Source organism: Eublepharis macularius, chromosome 2, assembly GCF_028583425.1.
Source record: "Eublepharis macularius isolate TG4126 chromosome 2, MPM_Emac_v1.0, whole genome shotgun sequence".
NCBI lineage: Eukaryota > Metazoa > Chordata > Lepidosauria > Squamata > Eublepharidae > Eublepharis > Eublepharis macularius.
This window is the reverse complement of record NC_072791.1, coordinates 42,265,190-42,280,912: the sequence shown is the minus strand read 5'-3', so window position 1 is coordinate 42,280,912 and position 15,723 is coordinate 42,265,190. Positions and strand designations below refer to the sequence as shown.

The 15,723-nt window shown below is 42.8% G+C and overlaps 1 protein-coding gene across 4 annotated transcripts in view; it reads left to right on the top strand.

Annotated features, from left to right (window-relative positions):
- NRXN3 (neurexin 3) overlaps positions 1-15,723 on the top strand; it is a 1,560,869-nt gene that overhangs the window by 486,519 nt on the left and 1,058,627 nt on the right. For all 4 annotated transcript variants that reach the window (XM_054971960.1, XM_054971959.1, XM_054971961.1 and 1 more), the window contains one exon: positions 15,182-15,385. In XM_054971960.1, the coding sequence (XP_054827935.1) occupies positions 15,182-15,385 (204 nt within the window). The remainder of the gene's footprint in view (positions 1-15,181; positions 15,386-15,723) is intronic.

Below are 15,723 nucleotides of genomic sequence, written 5' to 3'. Positions count from 1 at the left end.
TTAAATTAAATAGTAATAATAAAAAAAAGAACCACAGCTCTGTTCGTCAGATGCATGGCATCTGACGAAGAGAGCTGTGGTTCTCGAAAGCTTATGCCACAAGTAAGTTGGTTAGTTTTAAAGGTGCTACTGGTCTGTTTATTATTTTGCAGTCTATAGTTATGAAGTGGTCTGTTGCAGCTTCCCGACATTGAGAGTTTGTTCAGGCAATCTTAATCTGCAGAGTTGTTCTTGAGGAAAATGTGGGAGTAGATGTCTCTTGTACAGTAGTACAATGTGAATTTTTTTTTAAAAAAAAAATCCAGGCATATATATTAAGCATAGTCTTATCCTCTATAATGAAACTCCTCTTTCTTCCACTTGCTTCTTTTTCTCCCAACCTACCTTCATTCCAAGTGTATATAGTAATAAAATTGCTAATCCTTGTAACTATCATTAATTACAGTGTCTTCACAGGGTAAGTTGATGTTATTCTAATTAAGGGCCTCACTTCTTTATTACAAAATGCCCTTCATATTGAAAATGTACATATTGAAACCATTTTGGAAACCAACCCTGGCTTTTCATATGTCACCCCACTTAACAAAAATTCCATTCATTACCATGCCCACATATGTTAAATACTTATACCTTTTCCAGTTGGAAAAATCAGCAAGCTTTCTCTCTCTATTAAAGTTGTGATCATTCACAGTAGATTCTCTATGGAGGAATAGAAGGGCTTAATTTAAACTTCTACTTATCCTATATGTAGTGGAAAAACCTTATGCTTCACTGTGCTTACTCTTTCTGCAAACCACAAAATTTCCTGTAAGGATTCTGATATATTTAGTTGTTTCAATTTCAATCCCACACAATATTTATTCATAGTTAACCATTACCTAAATCGTACAAGTTGTAAAACATCATAATAAAAGCAGAAGATTAAGAATAGTCAGCCCACCTTCATTTACAGTCTGGTACATGGTCCTATCCTTTACCGTGGGGTGCTTTCTTGCCTATGTAAAATCATTTATAGTCCTTTGCAAACTCATCAAAAGTTGGAAGGGAAAGAAACAGAAAGAACAACTTTGGAAGTACAGAAATTTTAATTACAAAAATCCAGGCAAACCAGGATAGTTGAAGCTGATCCCACTTTTCCAGTTTTTTCCCCCTCAAGCTTCTCCACCATTGCATTGTAATTAATCTTTGCTACTTGTGATACATTAAAGAGAAGTCTAATTCCTAAATATTGGAACCTTTTCAAAAACATGTCCAAGTTTATAATTAGTTTATAATTAAATTACAGTTTGTTCTTTCTCAATATCTGACACAGTAATTTCCATTAACTCTGATTTATTCTTATTTATCTTATACCCCAGAATAAAACTATATTCCTTATTAAGTGGAAAACTAGGTAGGAGAATTAAAAGGTTGCTCTAACATATCATCTGCATACAGTTTTTACTTGATAATTTTGTAACAGAATTCCCTTGATGTCTTCTGAAGATCAAATCACTATTGCAAAAGGCTTAATAGCTAGCACAAACAACAAGGAGAAGAAAGGCAGCCCTGCTTTGTAGTATACTTCAGTGCCAGAGGGTTTGTTAGATGACCATTAATTAACAATTTAGCCATGGCAGAAGGAATAAATAGTCTGTCATTTTAATAAATTTAGCATCTATATTGGAAAAAGTCATCACTTTGATTAACTACATCCATTCCACTCTGTCAAAGGCTTTAGCAGAGGTATAGTAGGACTTGCTGCTATTTGAGCATTATTTATATAGCCAGCTCAAGGTTGACTTAGCCTTCCATCCTTACGAGGTCGGCAAAATGAGTATCCAGTTTCCTGGGGGTAAAGCGTAGATGACTGGGGAAGGCAATGGCAAACCACTCTGTAAAAAGTCTTCCAAGAAAATGTTGTGATATGACGTCCCCTCATGGATCAGTAATGATGCAGTGCTTGCACAGGGGACTACCTTTACCTTTTATATATATTATAATGAGGATTCTTTCTTTTATAAATCCCATTTCATCTATGTCAAAATATTTACCAATAACATCATTTAGTTTCCATGCCATTTTCCTGTTAATATTTCATGATCAGTGTTTTTAAGTAATGAGATTGACCTGTATGAGCCCACCTTCTCTCCAGTTTGATTAGATTTGGCAGAACACTGTTTTTCAAAAACTGCTATTACCATTTATCTGATAAGTTGTTTTCTCTGTTTTTAATGAAAATAAACTTTTTGAAAAAAAGAGAAACGTTTCTAAACATTGCACAACACAAAAGTCCCACTCTGCCCTGAAATAGTCAAATAACCAATATCAAAGGAGTTATTCTTGAACGATAAAGTTTATGACATCACCCATAATATTCCTTACTGAATTTTTCTGCAGATTGCTTTGTGGAAGAATGCTTCATGCCAGTACTTAGGGTTGCTAGGGGTCTGGTTTTCACACAGACAATCTGGTATTTCCTTGGACTGTCCGGGGCAAATGTCCTGAAAATACCAGACATCTGGCTGGAGGGGAAGGAGGAGAAGAAGAGGAAGAATGGGAGGAAGCAGCAGAAGTGGAGGAAGAGCCAGAAAGAGCCATGGCAGCAGAGAGATAGCCTGTCAGTGTGCCTTCATTTTGTCACAGCGGAGAAGAGAGAAAGCATAGGAAGCACTGATGTGCCATTCTCCTCTTCTTCCCTGCACCCTGGCATAAGAGGCAGCCAGGCTGGAGCCCCAGTCAGGCAGGGACAACCCTGAGGGCAGCGCAGTGGAGGAGGCAAGCCTAAGTAAGTAATGAAGGAAGGAAAGAGGGACGGACGGATGGGCGAGAAGCAGAGGCTTTTGACTGTGGTGGGGAGGGGGATCACTGGTGGAAGTACAATGATGTCACTTTTGGAAGTGATGTCATTGTGTCAGGGTTGGGAGTGTGCCTGCAAAAGTCCGTCCTGGAGTGAGTACCTCCACCCCCCAGGTTTGGTATTTCCCTAGAGCCCATCTGGTAACCCTACCAGTACTGCAGGTTTGAAGCAGTTTTGCAGCAATTTTGGTGTAATGTGATTTGGTAATTTAAACACTACTTTCAGTAGTAGCCTGTTGCTGCTTTTATCTAAAAGAGCTAGGCACAAAAAGCCTTCATGGGTAAGAAAATTGTTTTTGTTGTTGTTGATTATACCAGATACTTTCCCCCCAGATACTTTTAATAAATAAAAATAGTTTCTTGTTAAACAGATTGTGCCAGTGGTTTTCACAAAGCAGAAGACTATAGCCTATGGGTCCACCTCAACAGAATGTTTGATGATAACAGTGCTCTGTGACCGCTTGACTTGCTGTTTTTTTCCAGTGAGCATATAATAGGCAGTGCTGTGGCATGGATTCCAGGGCAACCCTGCAGCTCTAAAAATTCAATTGGATGTTGGCATTGTCACTGAGGCCAAAAAGTGTACAAACTAACATATTGAGAGTCCTTTAAAAGCTCCCTATCTTGAGGTGTTGGAGCAGGGACAGGCAAACACAGAAATAGATCACTGTAGGAAAAACTCTCCGTGGACTTTGAGGCAAACCAGTTGGTGTATAGGGGAGGGAGGCATCTTCGGAGCCATTCTGCTATCTGAAGGTAGCCCAGTTTATTCGGTGGCTGACACGTGGGAGGCATTCCACTGAGGTGAATCCAGCAATAAGGAAGAATCTGCATAAGGCCCAATCTGCATAGAGGGCCAGTGATGAGAAGAGCCCCTGGTTCCAGATCAGGCCCAGGAAGGCTTAATAGCCTAGGACTAAAGCTGTAACGCAGTAGGCTCCATCTCTTGAGTACACCCTAATAAGAGCCAGCATAGTGTAGAGGTTGGGATGCCAGACTAGGATGTGGGAGACCCAGCTTCTTATCCCCATTGGGTAAGAAGCTTTCTGGGTGGCCTTGTGTCAGTCATGCTCTCTCAGCCTAACCTACCTCTCAGGGTTGTTGGTGTGAGGATAAAATGGAGGAGGGGAGAAATGTGTGTGTCTCTGGGCTCCTTGGGTGAAAGGCAGGATAAAATTATACTAAATAAATAAACATTAAATGAAGGGGGCTCCACTGGTTGCATGCTAAATACAATTTTCATTGCATGACACAACACAACAGTAAACACACACACTGCAGCTGCGGAAGAAACACAATTTTAGCCGAGCCCTTATGTTTTTCTTCCCATCGGACTGGCTTACTCTGAGCTACTTTCCCAGCCTTTGACCTTCTCATCTGAGATTTCTTCTCAAACAGTTCTACGCCATTCTGCAAATGTTAGATTGACATTTGGAGCAGGCGTCAGGAGCGTTCAGCTCCCTCAAGTGCCTGCCAAGATTCAGCAAGGCTGCGGCCCCCTGCTCCTCAGGACTCTGGGCTAGAAGTAACATTTACCAGCCACCGTTTCCTCTGTCTGCAAATGTTTCCGTTGGCTCTCCTAATGTTCTTGAACCTGCTTGCCAGATTGCTCTCCTCAGCTGCCCCACTGAGTGCAGCTCTGAAAGAAGAGATGCCAAATTGTCGCAGTTTAATAACATTTCCCTTTTGCTGTAGATTCAGGGCTTTTATTAAAAACAGAGTGTTTGTCTACATGAAAATGTAAAAGAGAGGGCTGCTCCTGTTTCAATGACTATTTAGAGCAGAACTTTGTAAAATTTAAAATTTAGTTCAGGGGAGGACCTTATAAGCCAGGAAGTGTGAAAATGTGCGGTAAGCATGTGTGCTTAAAGGCTTTCTCCAATTGTCCATCTCTTTTTTCTTCCTCTCCCTGTGTCTCTTTATGTCTTAGACCCTCACCCTCAATCTTAAAGAGTAACATAAACACGTAATTGTGTTCTCTCTCAGATGTGCACACACTAGAGTTGCCAGCTCTGGTTGGAAAATTCCTGGAGATTTTGGGGTAGAGCCTGGGGTGGGCAGGGTTATGTAGGGCAGGGACCTCAGCAGGGTATAATGCCATAGAGTCCACCCTCCAAAACAGCCATTTTCTCTAGGTTGAATTGATTTCTGCAGTCTGGGAGATCTACAGGCCCCACCTGATAACACTAACACACAGAGAGAGAGACTCTATGGGGCACAACCTGACCCGAATCACCCTACTGAGGAGGAAGACAGATGCCGATGCCGATGCCGATGCCGATGCCTCTTCTGCCATGCAGTCAGGGTCACTTCACAAGTGGCTGTCTAGGAGAACCATGGCCATAGGGACGGCACACCAAGCAAGCAGAGCTGTTGTTTCTACTGTTGCTTCTGCTTTTTTCATGGAGAGGTGCCAAAGGATTTCTTTATAGTTCCTAACTGAAGCTGAAACTAGGAACTTCACAGATACGTATAGTTCCCAAGCAGCATACACCCATTCATTCAAAGTTTATAAGTTTATGCTGGCAAAACTGCCCCCCCCCAGCCAGTCATTGTTGGTTGCACTAGTTATGGAGGCATTCAAGGAAGCTTATGTACAATAAATACTTTTATATCAATTTGCAGAACCCAGGAGCTGACAGCAGGCTTTGAGAAAAAGATGCTGCCCCTTTAATAGAGGCTTAATGTGTGGAAGCTGGTAGGTGAAGCTTTTCATGGCATGGAAGCAAATAACATCACCTGGTAAATAACATTCCATAAACCTCTCTGAAAGGAATGGAGATTTTTTCTTCAAACATTTGGCAACCCTACCAGGTGATAAGGTTGCATCTGGCTTATATAATCTTAGACTTTATGTGGTTTTAAGCATGTGTGTGTAGCCCTGTTCACATTACAGTAAATGCACATACAACTTTCATGTACATTCATGAGAATTACTCAACACATGTATGAAGAAAAATCAAATGTTAGTTGTCATGGGTTCTACACTGTAACTTGTGGAAAGGGGTTGTGTGTGAGAGCGAGCGAGCGTGTAACTAAACTGCAAAACTGTTTGTTTCTTGACAAAAAAGCAAGTCCTTTGCAGTGTTGCTGTGCTGTAACTTCTGAGGCCCAAAGGCTCCATCTGAAGTCACTGACAGGATAAAGATTTTTTAAGTCTAAACTCTCTTTCAGTTCATCTACCCTTACGTATACTGTAACTGTGGTGAGCTAAAAAAATGAAAATGAAATTATACAATAATTTATAGTTTCAGTGGCATAGTAGGTCTCATGAAAATGCACCTTCTTAAAATGCCAGAAGTTTTTCCACTATCCCAATTTCTTCTCCCCTATTTATTTTTTCCAGGTAGTACTTCTAGTTTTACACCCTTATAGTGCTATCCAGAGTTATATCTAGGTTTACCAGGTCCTCTTACCCTCCCGGCAGGAGGGTGGACACAGTGTGTACTGTCCTGGTGCTCCTGGGATGCTCCTTGCATGCACGACCCATGCATACTTACTCTGCACTAGTGTGATGACATCACTTCCTGGAAGTGATATCATCATGCAAGGCTGGGGAGCATGCGCATACCTTGCAGCGGGCTGATTTGAGCCCCAAACGGACCAAATTTGGCCTGTTTGGGGTCCAAATCCGCCCTCTGTGAAGCACAGGAGTGCTCTCAGGCCAGCGCAATGACATCAGTTATGTCATCATGCCGGACCTGGGAGTGCACCCAGGAGGCCCATTCCCTGCCTTTCCCCCTGCTCGCCAGGTAAGCAGTGGAGGGGAGTGAAAAGTGGGAGCAGGAGATCTTCCGTCCCCACCGGAGAAATAGGATCCTTAATTATATCTTTCTACATCCACTGACTTTATATAGGGATGAACCCCGCTTAGGACTGTACTGTTAATCATACATTTTAAAAGCTGTTCCATTTAATCTTTAAGAATATGTACTTGGAATTTTAAGAACAGTGGCAGTATGCATAGAACACTTAGGAATGATATTTATTTTACTCCTGCTTGGCTATGTAAATGTGGTCAAGTCCTGATGCCAGTCAGATGAGAAATTTTCATGGAAAATCTGGTTGCAAAGTGTGCTTTTCATTCCAACACACCTGGAAAAAACTTGGTCACCCACCATTCAGTGGTACCTTTGCTGCTTAAGAAAAGAGAAAACAAATGCCTAGCTGAAATCCTCATGCTGTTTGGTCATGTAAAAATAAAATACTGTTCTAATGTTAAGAGTTAGGATTTGTGCTGCGGGATCTTAATTAAACTCTGGTTTAACTTGGTTTTTAAAATTCTAATTTGTTGTCTGAAAGTTACAATTCCTCAAGATAGCACTAATGGGGCAGCAGAGGAAGAAGGCTAGGAGAAGCTTCATGGAAAAGCTCAGGTCTCCCCTAGCAACTTCTTGCCCTCCCTTATGGAAGAATGTCATTTTTAAGGTCTCTGACACTGCAATATTGTGTTGAATTACTCCAGTCTATCCCCATTGATGTTAATGGGCTTACACTGGAGCAGCTCCTTATTGGACTGTGCAGTGAGGTCCTCAGATCTGCTACTAAATGGCTTCCATCTCACCAAGTCATGCTCCCATAAATAGGGAAAGGGACTGTCGTTTCAGTCCTTGTACTTTCTGACTGCTTCTCCCCACCACATGCTTTGACACCGGCACATGCACAGATATTAGCACAACAGTTTCATGCAGGGCACATCCAAGCTGAAGGTGTCAAAAAGAGCCATTTCATGCTTGACTGCATTTCCTAATACAATCCACTGAGAGGAAAAGGAGCTGTGTGTGTGTTTCTGGCAAGTTGGTAAGTATATGTATAATATACAGTACATTTGGTTCCAGGCGGCATCAGCATTCAGCAATGCAGGTGCAGAACTGAGAGTATGGGATTGAGCTTGAACATGCTATGTTTTTGTTTTTCCGCACAAACTTTCTCCTCATGGTCCAAGATTGGAAAGCACGAACAGCTAGATGTGTGTGGATTAGGGTTGCTTCTGAAATTCTCTGTATATTAATTTCTTCCCAGATTTTAGATTTTTGAATTGCCTGGTTTTATGTCCAAAGTGCAATCAATGCATCCTTTAATTTTTGTTTTTGTTTGGTAATTTCCAGCCATATACTTGTGTATATGTAGCTGGCTGCATCCTACAGCAAAATCCGCTTTTCCTGCAGTCTCATATCAATGCTCTCTCTCTCTCTCTCTCTTTTTTTAATTACCCTTTGGAGCTCATCTAAGGAGTCTTTAGTTAACAGCTGCCAGTATGTTTGGATCAACAGAGTTTGGGAATAATCTCTGTTTTGGGGGAGGAAGGGTACAAACCTGTTTGGTAGGTGTTTATGTAACCTCTTTTTGTGTGGGTCCTATGGGGCTAAATTAGGAATCAAGCTTGTGATACAAATGTAAGTTTATTTTTTTAAAAAAATCAAAACCATTCATAGACAGTGCAATTAGATTTTTATAACCAAACACATAGATGCAACAGAAAACAAACTTGCAGCCGGTAATGTCTTTGAATTAAATCAAGTAACTGGTTGTCTCTTGGCATCAGAGTGAGCAAAGTCCAACTTTTTGGGTTTGCCAAACGTCAGACTCCCTTGATACAGCCTTTTTGACTACAAAAACAAAAATACTAAATTATATTGAACTTCCACCAGGTTTTTTTACTCATTAGTTTTCACATATAATGTCTTTCCAGCTACTTTATTCAGGGTAATAAGGGCTTGTAAAATGTTATCAAGCTCCTCAGCAACCAGCCTCCTCCTCGGCTGTTCAGTTCCAGACACTGACTCCGCCCTACTGCACTACACTAACTCGCTCATGGGGGTTACATTTGCAGCCATTTGGCATGAACTGAACACAGCAAGTGAATGGCTAAAATCCGAGTGACACTTTATAACACAGCAAGTTTAACTGATGAACACATTTAGGGTGAAACTTGCAGCATCCTTAGGTGTTATGCTTTTAAGAAAGACGTATATAAATTAGAACAGGTTCAAAAGAGGACAACAAAGATGGGGGTGGGTGGGTTCTATTTGCTATGAGGGAAGGTTGAAAGAAATGAGTATATTTAGCCTGGAGAAGAGAGATATGATCGAAGTCTACAAATATCTGAAGTACTGTCAAATGGAGAAGACTTGCTCTCTGTTGGTCCAGCAGGCAAGATTAGGGCCGTTTCCACATGGCTTACCTTGTTCCGAAAAACAGCGAAATCTCGCACGAAATTGTGTGAGAAGATGCTGGTATCGCACAAGAAGACGCAATAACAGCATCTTCTTGCGAGATTTCGCTGTTTTCCAGAACAAGGTAAGCCATGTGGAAACGGCCTAGATCTGATGGTCTTAAGTTACAAGACAGTAGATTTCAACTAAATGTTAGAATAAATTTCCTGATGTACCACCAGGCCTATGGCAGTGGTTGAGGTTCAGGCAGGCTACCTAGTCTGCTTCTCCACTGTGGCTTTGGTCTGTTGTTATCTGAAACATCTATGACCTGCCTGCCCTACCCACCTCTGATTGCTGAAGAAGTGTAAAGTCTTAACATCTTTGCAGCTGTTGGATATGTTTTTATGATTTTAAACTGAGTTCTTTACTTTGCATTTATACAGTATTGTTATTTAATAATGTTACCTGCCCTGAGCCCATTTGCGGGGAGGGCAGGTTAGAAATTTAATACATTAAATTAAATTAAGAACAATGGATGGGAATGCTTATGATCATCAGTAAAACACTACACAAAAGGAGTTTTGCTGTAGTCATATACATTCTTACTGTATTAATATATTCAATCACACTGCATTCTTGAAGTGTTTTATCAATGTACTTGCGTGTATTGCTAGGAGAGCAAGGCTAGCAAACTGTTAGGTATAGCAAATGGAGCATCTTCCAATTCCTGATTTAATTTTAGAAATGTTCAAAGTGGAATTAAGTAGAAGGGAAACACTGCATGCACTGAAATTACAGAACAACAAATACACAGAATAGGAAATATACTCATCCCTCGAGTTTCAATGAGACATTGAAAGGTGACTGCTTTAGTTACTTGGTCAAATTATCATAGACTGCAGCCTGTGATAGAAGGAAATGAAATGCATACACTTTGCTGGCTGAGCAAAGTGGCCTTTGGTTTAGCTTGCCTATTTGGCATTTCCTCTTCTGCATGTATTTCTCAAGAAATATTTTTATTAAATATTGAAATACTGGAATGAAATTTGATGTGCATATTCAGAACACAGTTCTCTCTCTGAATTTCAGCTATCGACCCAACCCTAAAACCCATTTTAAAGGGGTGAGGGGAGAAATGTACAATGCTGTATAGAATCTGAAAGTTGAAATTATTGCTTTTCAGTGGGGCAAGTGGTGTCCTCATTGTGCCCAGTGCTGAATGGGTGGTGATGAGGACTGGCTGGCAGCATAGCCAGCTCCTGGACAGCTCATGCCCATGGATGGGATGTTAGATCTTCTCTGGAGCTGCCCACCCTCAACTAGATGTCTGATGCTGGACTGGCAGTGGGGCTTCTTATACAGGACCTAGTGGAAGGCTGGCTTTCCAGAAGTTGCCTCCCCCACTATTTAAGGGGGATGACTTCAGCCTTCCTTCTGGACTTTTGGCCAGCCCTTTCTCAACCTTATAAGGTTTTTTGCTAATTTGGCTTGTTTTCCGTCTTTGCTATGGATTCCAGAGTGGTAACTTAATAACAGTGCCAGGTAAGAATTTTGCCCTGATGCTATTTAGCTGCCTGCGTGCAGGAGTTTCACCTTCCTCATACCAAATAACTCCCAGCACTCAATGGCTTTACACAAACTGAAATGCTGGTCTGATGTTGTGGTGACTGGTATTTTTTGTATATCACAATGGGATTAGCCCTTGGGATACAGAGTTAAGGTGCAGGTGGAAGCAGGCTCTTCTTCTGACTGAGATGCTCACAGCCTGCCCATCTCAGACAATGAGGCATGAGCTTTGCCCACAGAGCACCAGCAGTGGCAGGATAAGTTGCACAATGTGCATCCTGTAGCATAGAGGTTAAGTGGTTGGGCTGAAAATCAGCACTTTGTTGGTTCGAATCCCAGTACTGCCATGCACTCAGCAGGTGGCCTTGGCTAAGCCATTCCACTCAGAGCCAGATCCCCAGTTATATGTGAGGATAATGATAACGCTGACTTTGTTCACCACTATGAGTGGGCTCTAATCTATCTAGAAGATTGGAATATAAGCACACTGTTATTATTCCTGTCCATTAAATCTGCATTGGTCTGGCAGGAGGACTGATGAGAGAGCAGCCATTTTCACACATTCCAGTATAGCGCTAAACTTACTTAACGAGAACATCTTCCTGGCATGGCGCGATGACGTCAGAAATCACGCCAGGAAGATGCTCTCATTATGTAAGTTTAGCACTATGCCAGGACGTGTAGAAATGGCCGGCATTTCTCTGGCACTCCCTGCATCTGTTAATGTGAATAGTCTTCCTGGAAGCTGTAGTCTCATTTTACCCAAAAGACAGTATTGTGTGACCTTACCTGTTGCTTCTCCCCATGTCCTGTACTGCCTTCGCTGTGGCCACTTTGTGTCTTGTACATGGTGATTTGCTCATTTACGTTGGCATCTTTCTTGGTCATATCTATCATATCATATCAAATGATTAAGCCCTAGAATCTGTTTTGTGGGTATTTCTCATGATGTTGATGTGTCTTCAAGAAATACAGGTTTTCAGCTAACTCTTCTGGTTAACTCACATGAGTTCAGACTCTGATGCAAATTAATGTACAGATGTGTATCCAGAGTCTCATTTTAAAGATCACCTTGTCAGTAATTCAGAGTTGAATGCCATCCTTCCTTCCCTAATAGCCCTTCAAAGTAATGTTCCCTAAGCACTAGGAATGCACTTTTTCCCACTTACAGTTTATTAGAATCTTACAGTGCAATCCTAAATCAATTGTTTTAGAAAGGTGTAACTCTGGGACTAAACTGTTAATCATTTTATTATCTTCATTATCACTATTCCATGTGCTTATTTTCTTCATTAAAGGTGTTTGTTTTTCATTTTTTTTCCAGTGGGAAGCATATTTCTTGCTGTCCCTCCTTACCTAATTGGATGAAATTATTAGGGCTTATTATAACCACAGAGAATTGGGTTCTCACTCCGGGGAACTTCCTTGGTGAGACACTGCAATATAGTTTTCACCTTTATCACTCCTTCTAATACTGAATGATAGCAACAGATTTATAATACCCTGAGTGGAGGATTAGGAACAGGGTATGCACACTGAGACATGCATACATCTTCTAACCCTGATCATCCCCTGCCCCAGGGCAGGACGCTACAAGCTTTTAAGACAAAGATCATTTTGAAGCGAAACATGGCAGGGGATTAATTAGAATCTGAGGAAAAGTGCTCACACTGATCTTCATTAATTGCATTCCTCCCTGGGGAACGCGACTAAGCCCTTAACAATTTATACAATGAAATCCTAACCGGTAACATGTGTCCAAGCCCATTGACTTCAATGGATTTAGAAGACTGTAACTCTGTTTAGGATGGTACTGTCAATATCATAGAATGGTGTGTGTGCTGAAGTCAGTGCTTAAGCCTCATGGCATGCATTCCCTTGTCTTATTGTATATCACCTCACCTAACTGGAAAACAGGGAGGAAAAGATTCAAACTTGGGTCTCAGATATCTCCATCTGAAACTCTGACCACTAGGCCACAGTGTTTTTCATGGGGTGTCTCAGATATCTTCATCTGAAACTCTAACCACTAGACCACAGTGTTTTTCATGGGGTGGCTTCTGTGGAACAGTAGCAACCAGCCAGGCATGGGTGAATAATGCATGTTAGGTGGTAGCAAGTTGTTTGTTGGCTGCTGCCAGGCTTTGCTCCATGAGCTTTCCCTCGAAGATCAAAGCAGCACTGGGAAGGGCTCTGCTTCTCTGCCTTTTACTGACAGAAGGCTGGCAATGCTGTTGTGGTTTCCTAGCAGCTGCCACTAAGGGCATTCATTCCTTAAGCCTACAAACTCTGCTTCTATGTTTGGGGGACATGTTAGCCCCCCATTTTTTTAAAGATTTCTGATTTTCCCCCTCAAAACTGGATCCCCGCCCCCCCCCCTCAGGTTTGTAGAAAGATCTGTCATGTCTGTTTGTGGCTTCAGTCTCCGGATTTAAGAATCCACAGATGGGGCCATATTGAGAATTAGATTTATTGATCATTCAACCTCTGTAAAAAGCATTCTTCATATTTTGGTGTTGAATGCCCAGCATGCCTCTTTTCGTTCTGTTAATGTTTTGCCAAGCGAGAGGGACAGGTCATAATTGTGCAGCAAGTTGTCATTTTTGCACAGCTGAAAATGTTATTTTTTACTATGAAAAACGAACTCCATGAAAGTTTGTTGCAGCCTTTTCCTAAGGGAAAGTATGGGAGAAATATATCAAAACATTTTATATTAGACTGTTTAGGGAACCTGGGAGCATTTGGGAGGAGCAGTGGAGACTGGAAACTGGTATCATGCGATGCCATGATGTCATTTCCAGTTATGTGTTGGGCAACCTAGCAGCCCTAATCATGCCCGAGAAATTTCTGGGGGTGTCAGGATTGACATGTACATCAAAAACTGATACTAGCTTAGGGTTGCCAACTCTGGGTTGGGGCAGTTCCTGGAGATTTGGGGTGGTGGTGCCTGAGTGCAGAGTTTGGAAAGGGTAGCAACTTCAGCAAGGTTAAAAACACAGAGTCCACTTTCTAAAGCAGTTATCTTTCCCCAAGGAACTGATCCCTGTAGTCTGGAAATCAGTCATGATTTCAGGAGATCTCCAGGTCCCACCTGGAGGTTGGCAACTATATGGTAGCTTCACAGTTGCCTTTACCAATTATCATGTTTATTTCTTTCTGTTTTAAATGGAAATGGCCTCTCCAACTTCACCCCCTCTTTTGCAAGCTGCAAAATGAACAACCCCTCTGAGGAGTGATCTCTGCCAGCTCTGTGTAGAGAGCAGGGCCGGATCTAGAGTTGCCAGTGCCCGGGGCAACCCTAGTCTGGCCTCGCGTGCATGCACAGCGCATGCGCGCTCCCGGCATGGCATGATTACGTCATTTTGGTGATGTCATCACGCGGGGCGCCGGAGGCAGCATGCGGGGCTGGGAAGCCGCCCACGCCATTCGCTTCTCTGCAGGCGAATGGCTCAGGCGGCCTCGCAGCCCCCCATGCTGCCTTTCGCCTGCCTCGTGGGACAGGGGGCGGCTGGCTTACCGCAAGCCCCCTGTCCTGCAGGGTAGGCAAAAGGCAGTGCGGGGGGTTGCGAGGCCGCCCGCACCATGCGCCTGCCCTGCAGGACAGGGGGTGGGCGGCTGCCCCCTCTCCTGCGGGGCAGGCGAATGGCGTGGCTGGCCGCGCTGCCTGCCTTGCAGGACAGAGGATGCGCGGCAAGCCGGCCGCCCCCTGTCCCACGGGGACAGGCGAAAGGCAGTGTGGGGGGCTGCGAGGCTGCCCATGCTGCCACCTGCGTGGTCCGGCAGCTGGCAGCTGCTCCCGGTGCCCCCTCCCTGGTGGCGCTGGGGGAAGACTACCCCCCCTGCCCCCCCTCGATCCGGCCCTGATAGAGAGGTGAAATTGATAGAGCCTTTGGCTCTGTCTTTTAAAACTATGCTTCCTGGATAACACTGCTTCTCCCTACACTTGAGCATCCTCATGTAAGATGTCTCATGAAGAGAGACTTTGTCTCCTGCCATCTGTTGATAGGGTAGTATGGGGAAAATGGGAAGGTGAAGCAGCATTCCACAAAGCCCAGATACCAGTTCCGGCTGTGTAACCAGCAGTTCAACATTTATCTGAAACTCTATGGTAAAAACTATGGTATCATGGGATACTGTTGTGCTAAATTATGCCCCTGCCCATCTCCTGAGGGTTGCCAGGCCTCTCCCATATAAGCATTGAGGGCAAAAGAGAAACTAGTTTTTGAAAGATCACTTAAAGCTACACAATGCAGTACATAGAACAGGAAGTGAGCTTTAAGTTAAATTGTGCGCTCTTAGAAGAGGTGACAAACACTATATCTGAACTATTGAAAGAGTTGTATCAAAAATGGAGATAGCGTTGCTGCTGACTCACATGCTGTTTTTAACATGCAACATAAAATGGAGGACCGGCCCTGCACCAATGATACTATTTGTTAAAAACCTTTTGATCACTCTAATGTTGCACTGTTGACTGAGGTTGTATAACTCTACGATGGGGCTGTAAGGGTTAGGATTAGGGTAAGTACCTTAACGTCCTAAGGGATCTTTCAGGATCTGGAGTTCTGCTCATAACTAACTTTATAACACTGTTTCTTTTTTACCTTTTTTTTGTTCAGAGGCTTCCATCCTGAGCTATGACGGCAGCATGTACATGAAGATCATCATGCCTATGGTTATGCACACAGAGGCAGAGGATGTGTCCTTCCGCTTCATGTCCCAGCGTGCTTATGGGCTGTTAATGGCCACCACCTCACGTGATTCAGCTGATACTCTACGCCTAGAGCTGGATGGAGGCCGTGTGAAACTCATGGTCAATCTAGGTATCGTATAATGACATATCCCTCGGCTTTCAGTTTGAGCTTGTTTTGTTTTCTTGTCCGCCTCCCCTTCCTTCCCATGAACTGAATTATAAGTAGCTGTTGATGTATTTTTGTAACAGTATTAACCATGGAGAATCAATCTCTCCAGCCATCGTTGCATGGAGATTTTATGTTAATTCCTGGTGATGGATAATGGTGGTTTTTAAAAGTCTATTTATTTCTTTTTAAGTTTCCTTTCTTGTTTTGGAACTGGTTAGCTTTGTGTAAGACATGCTACTCGGTCCATCTTTTGATCAATCACATCCTCATTAATCCAGCCTCTCTGCCACTATTCAAAA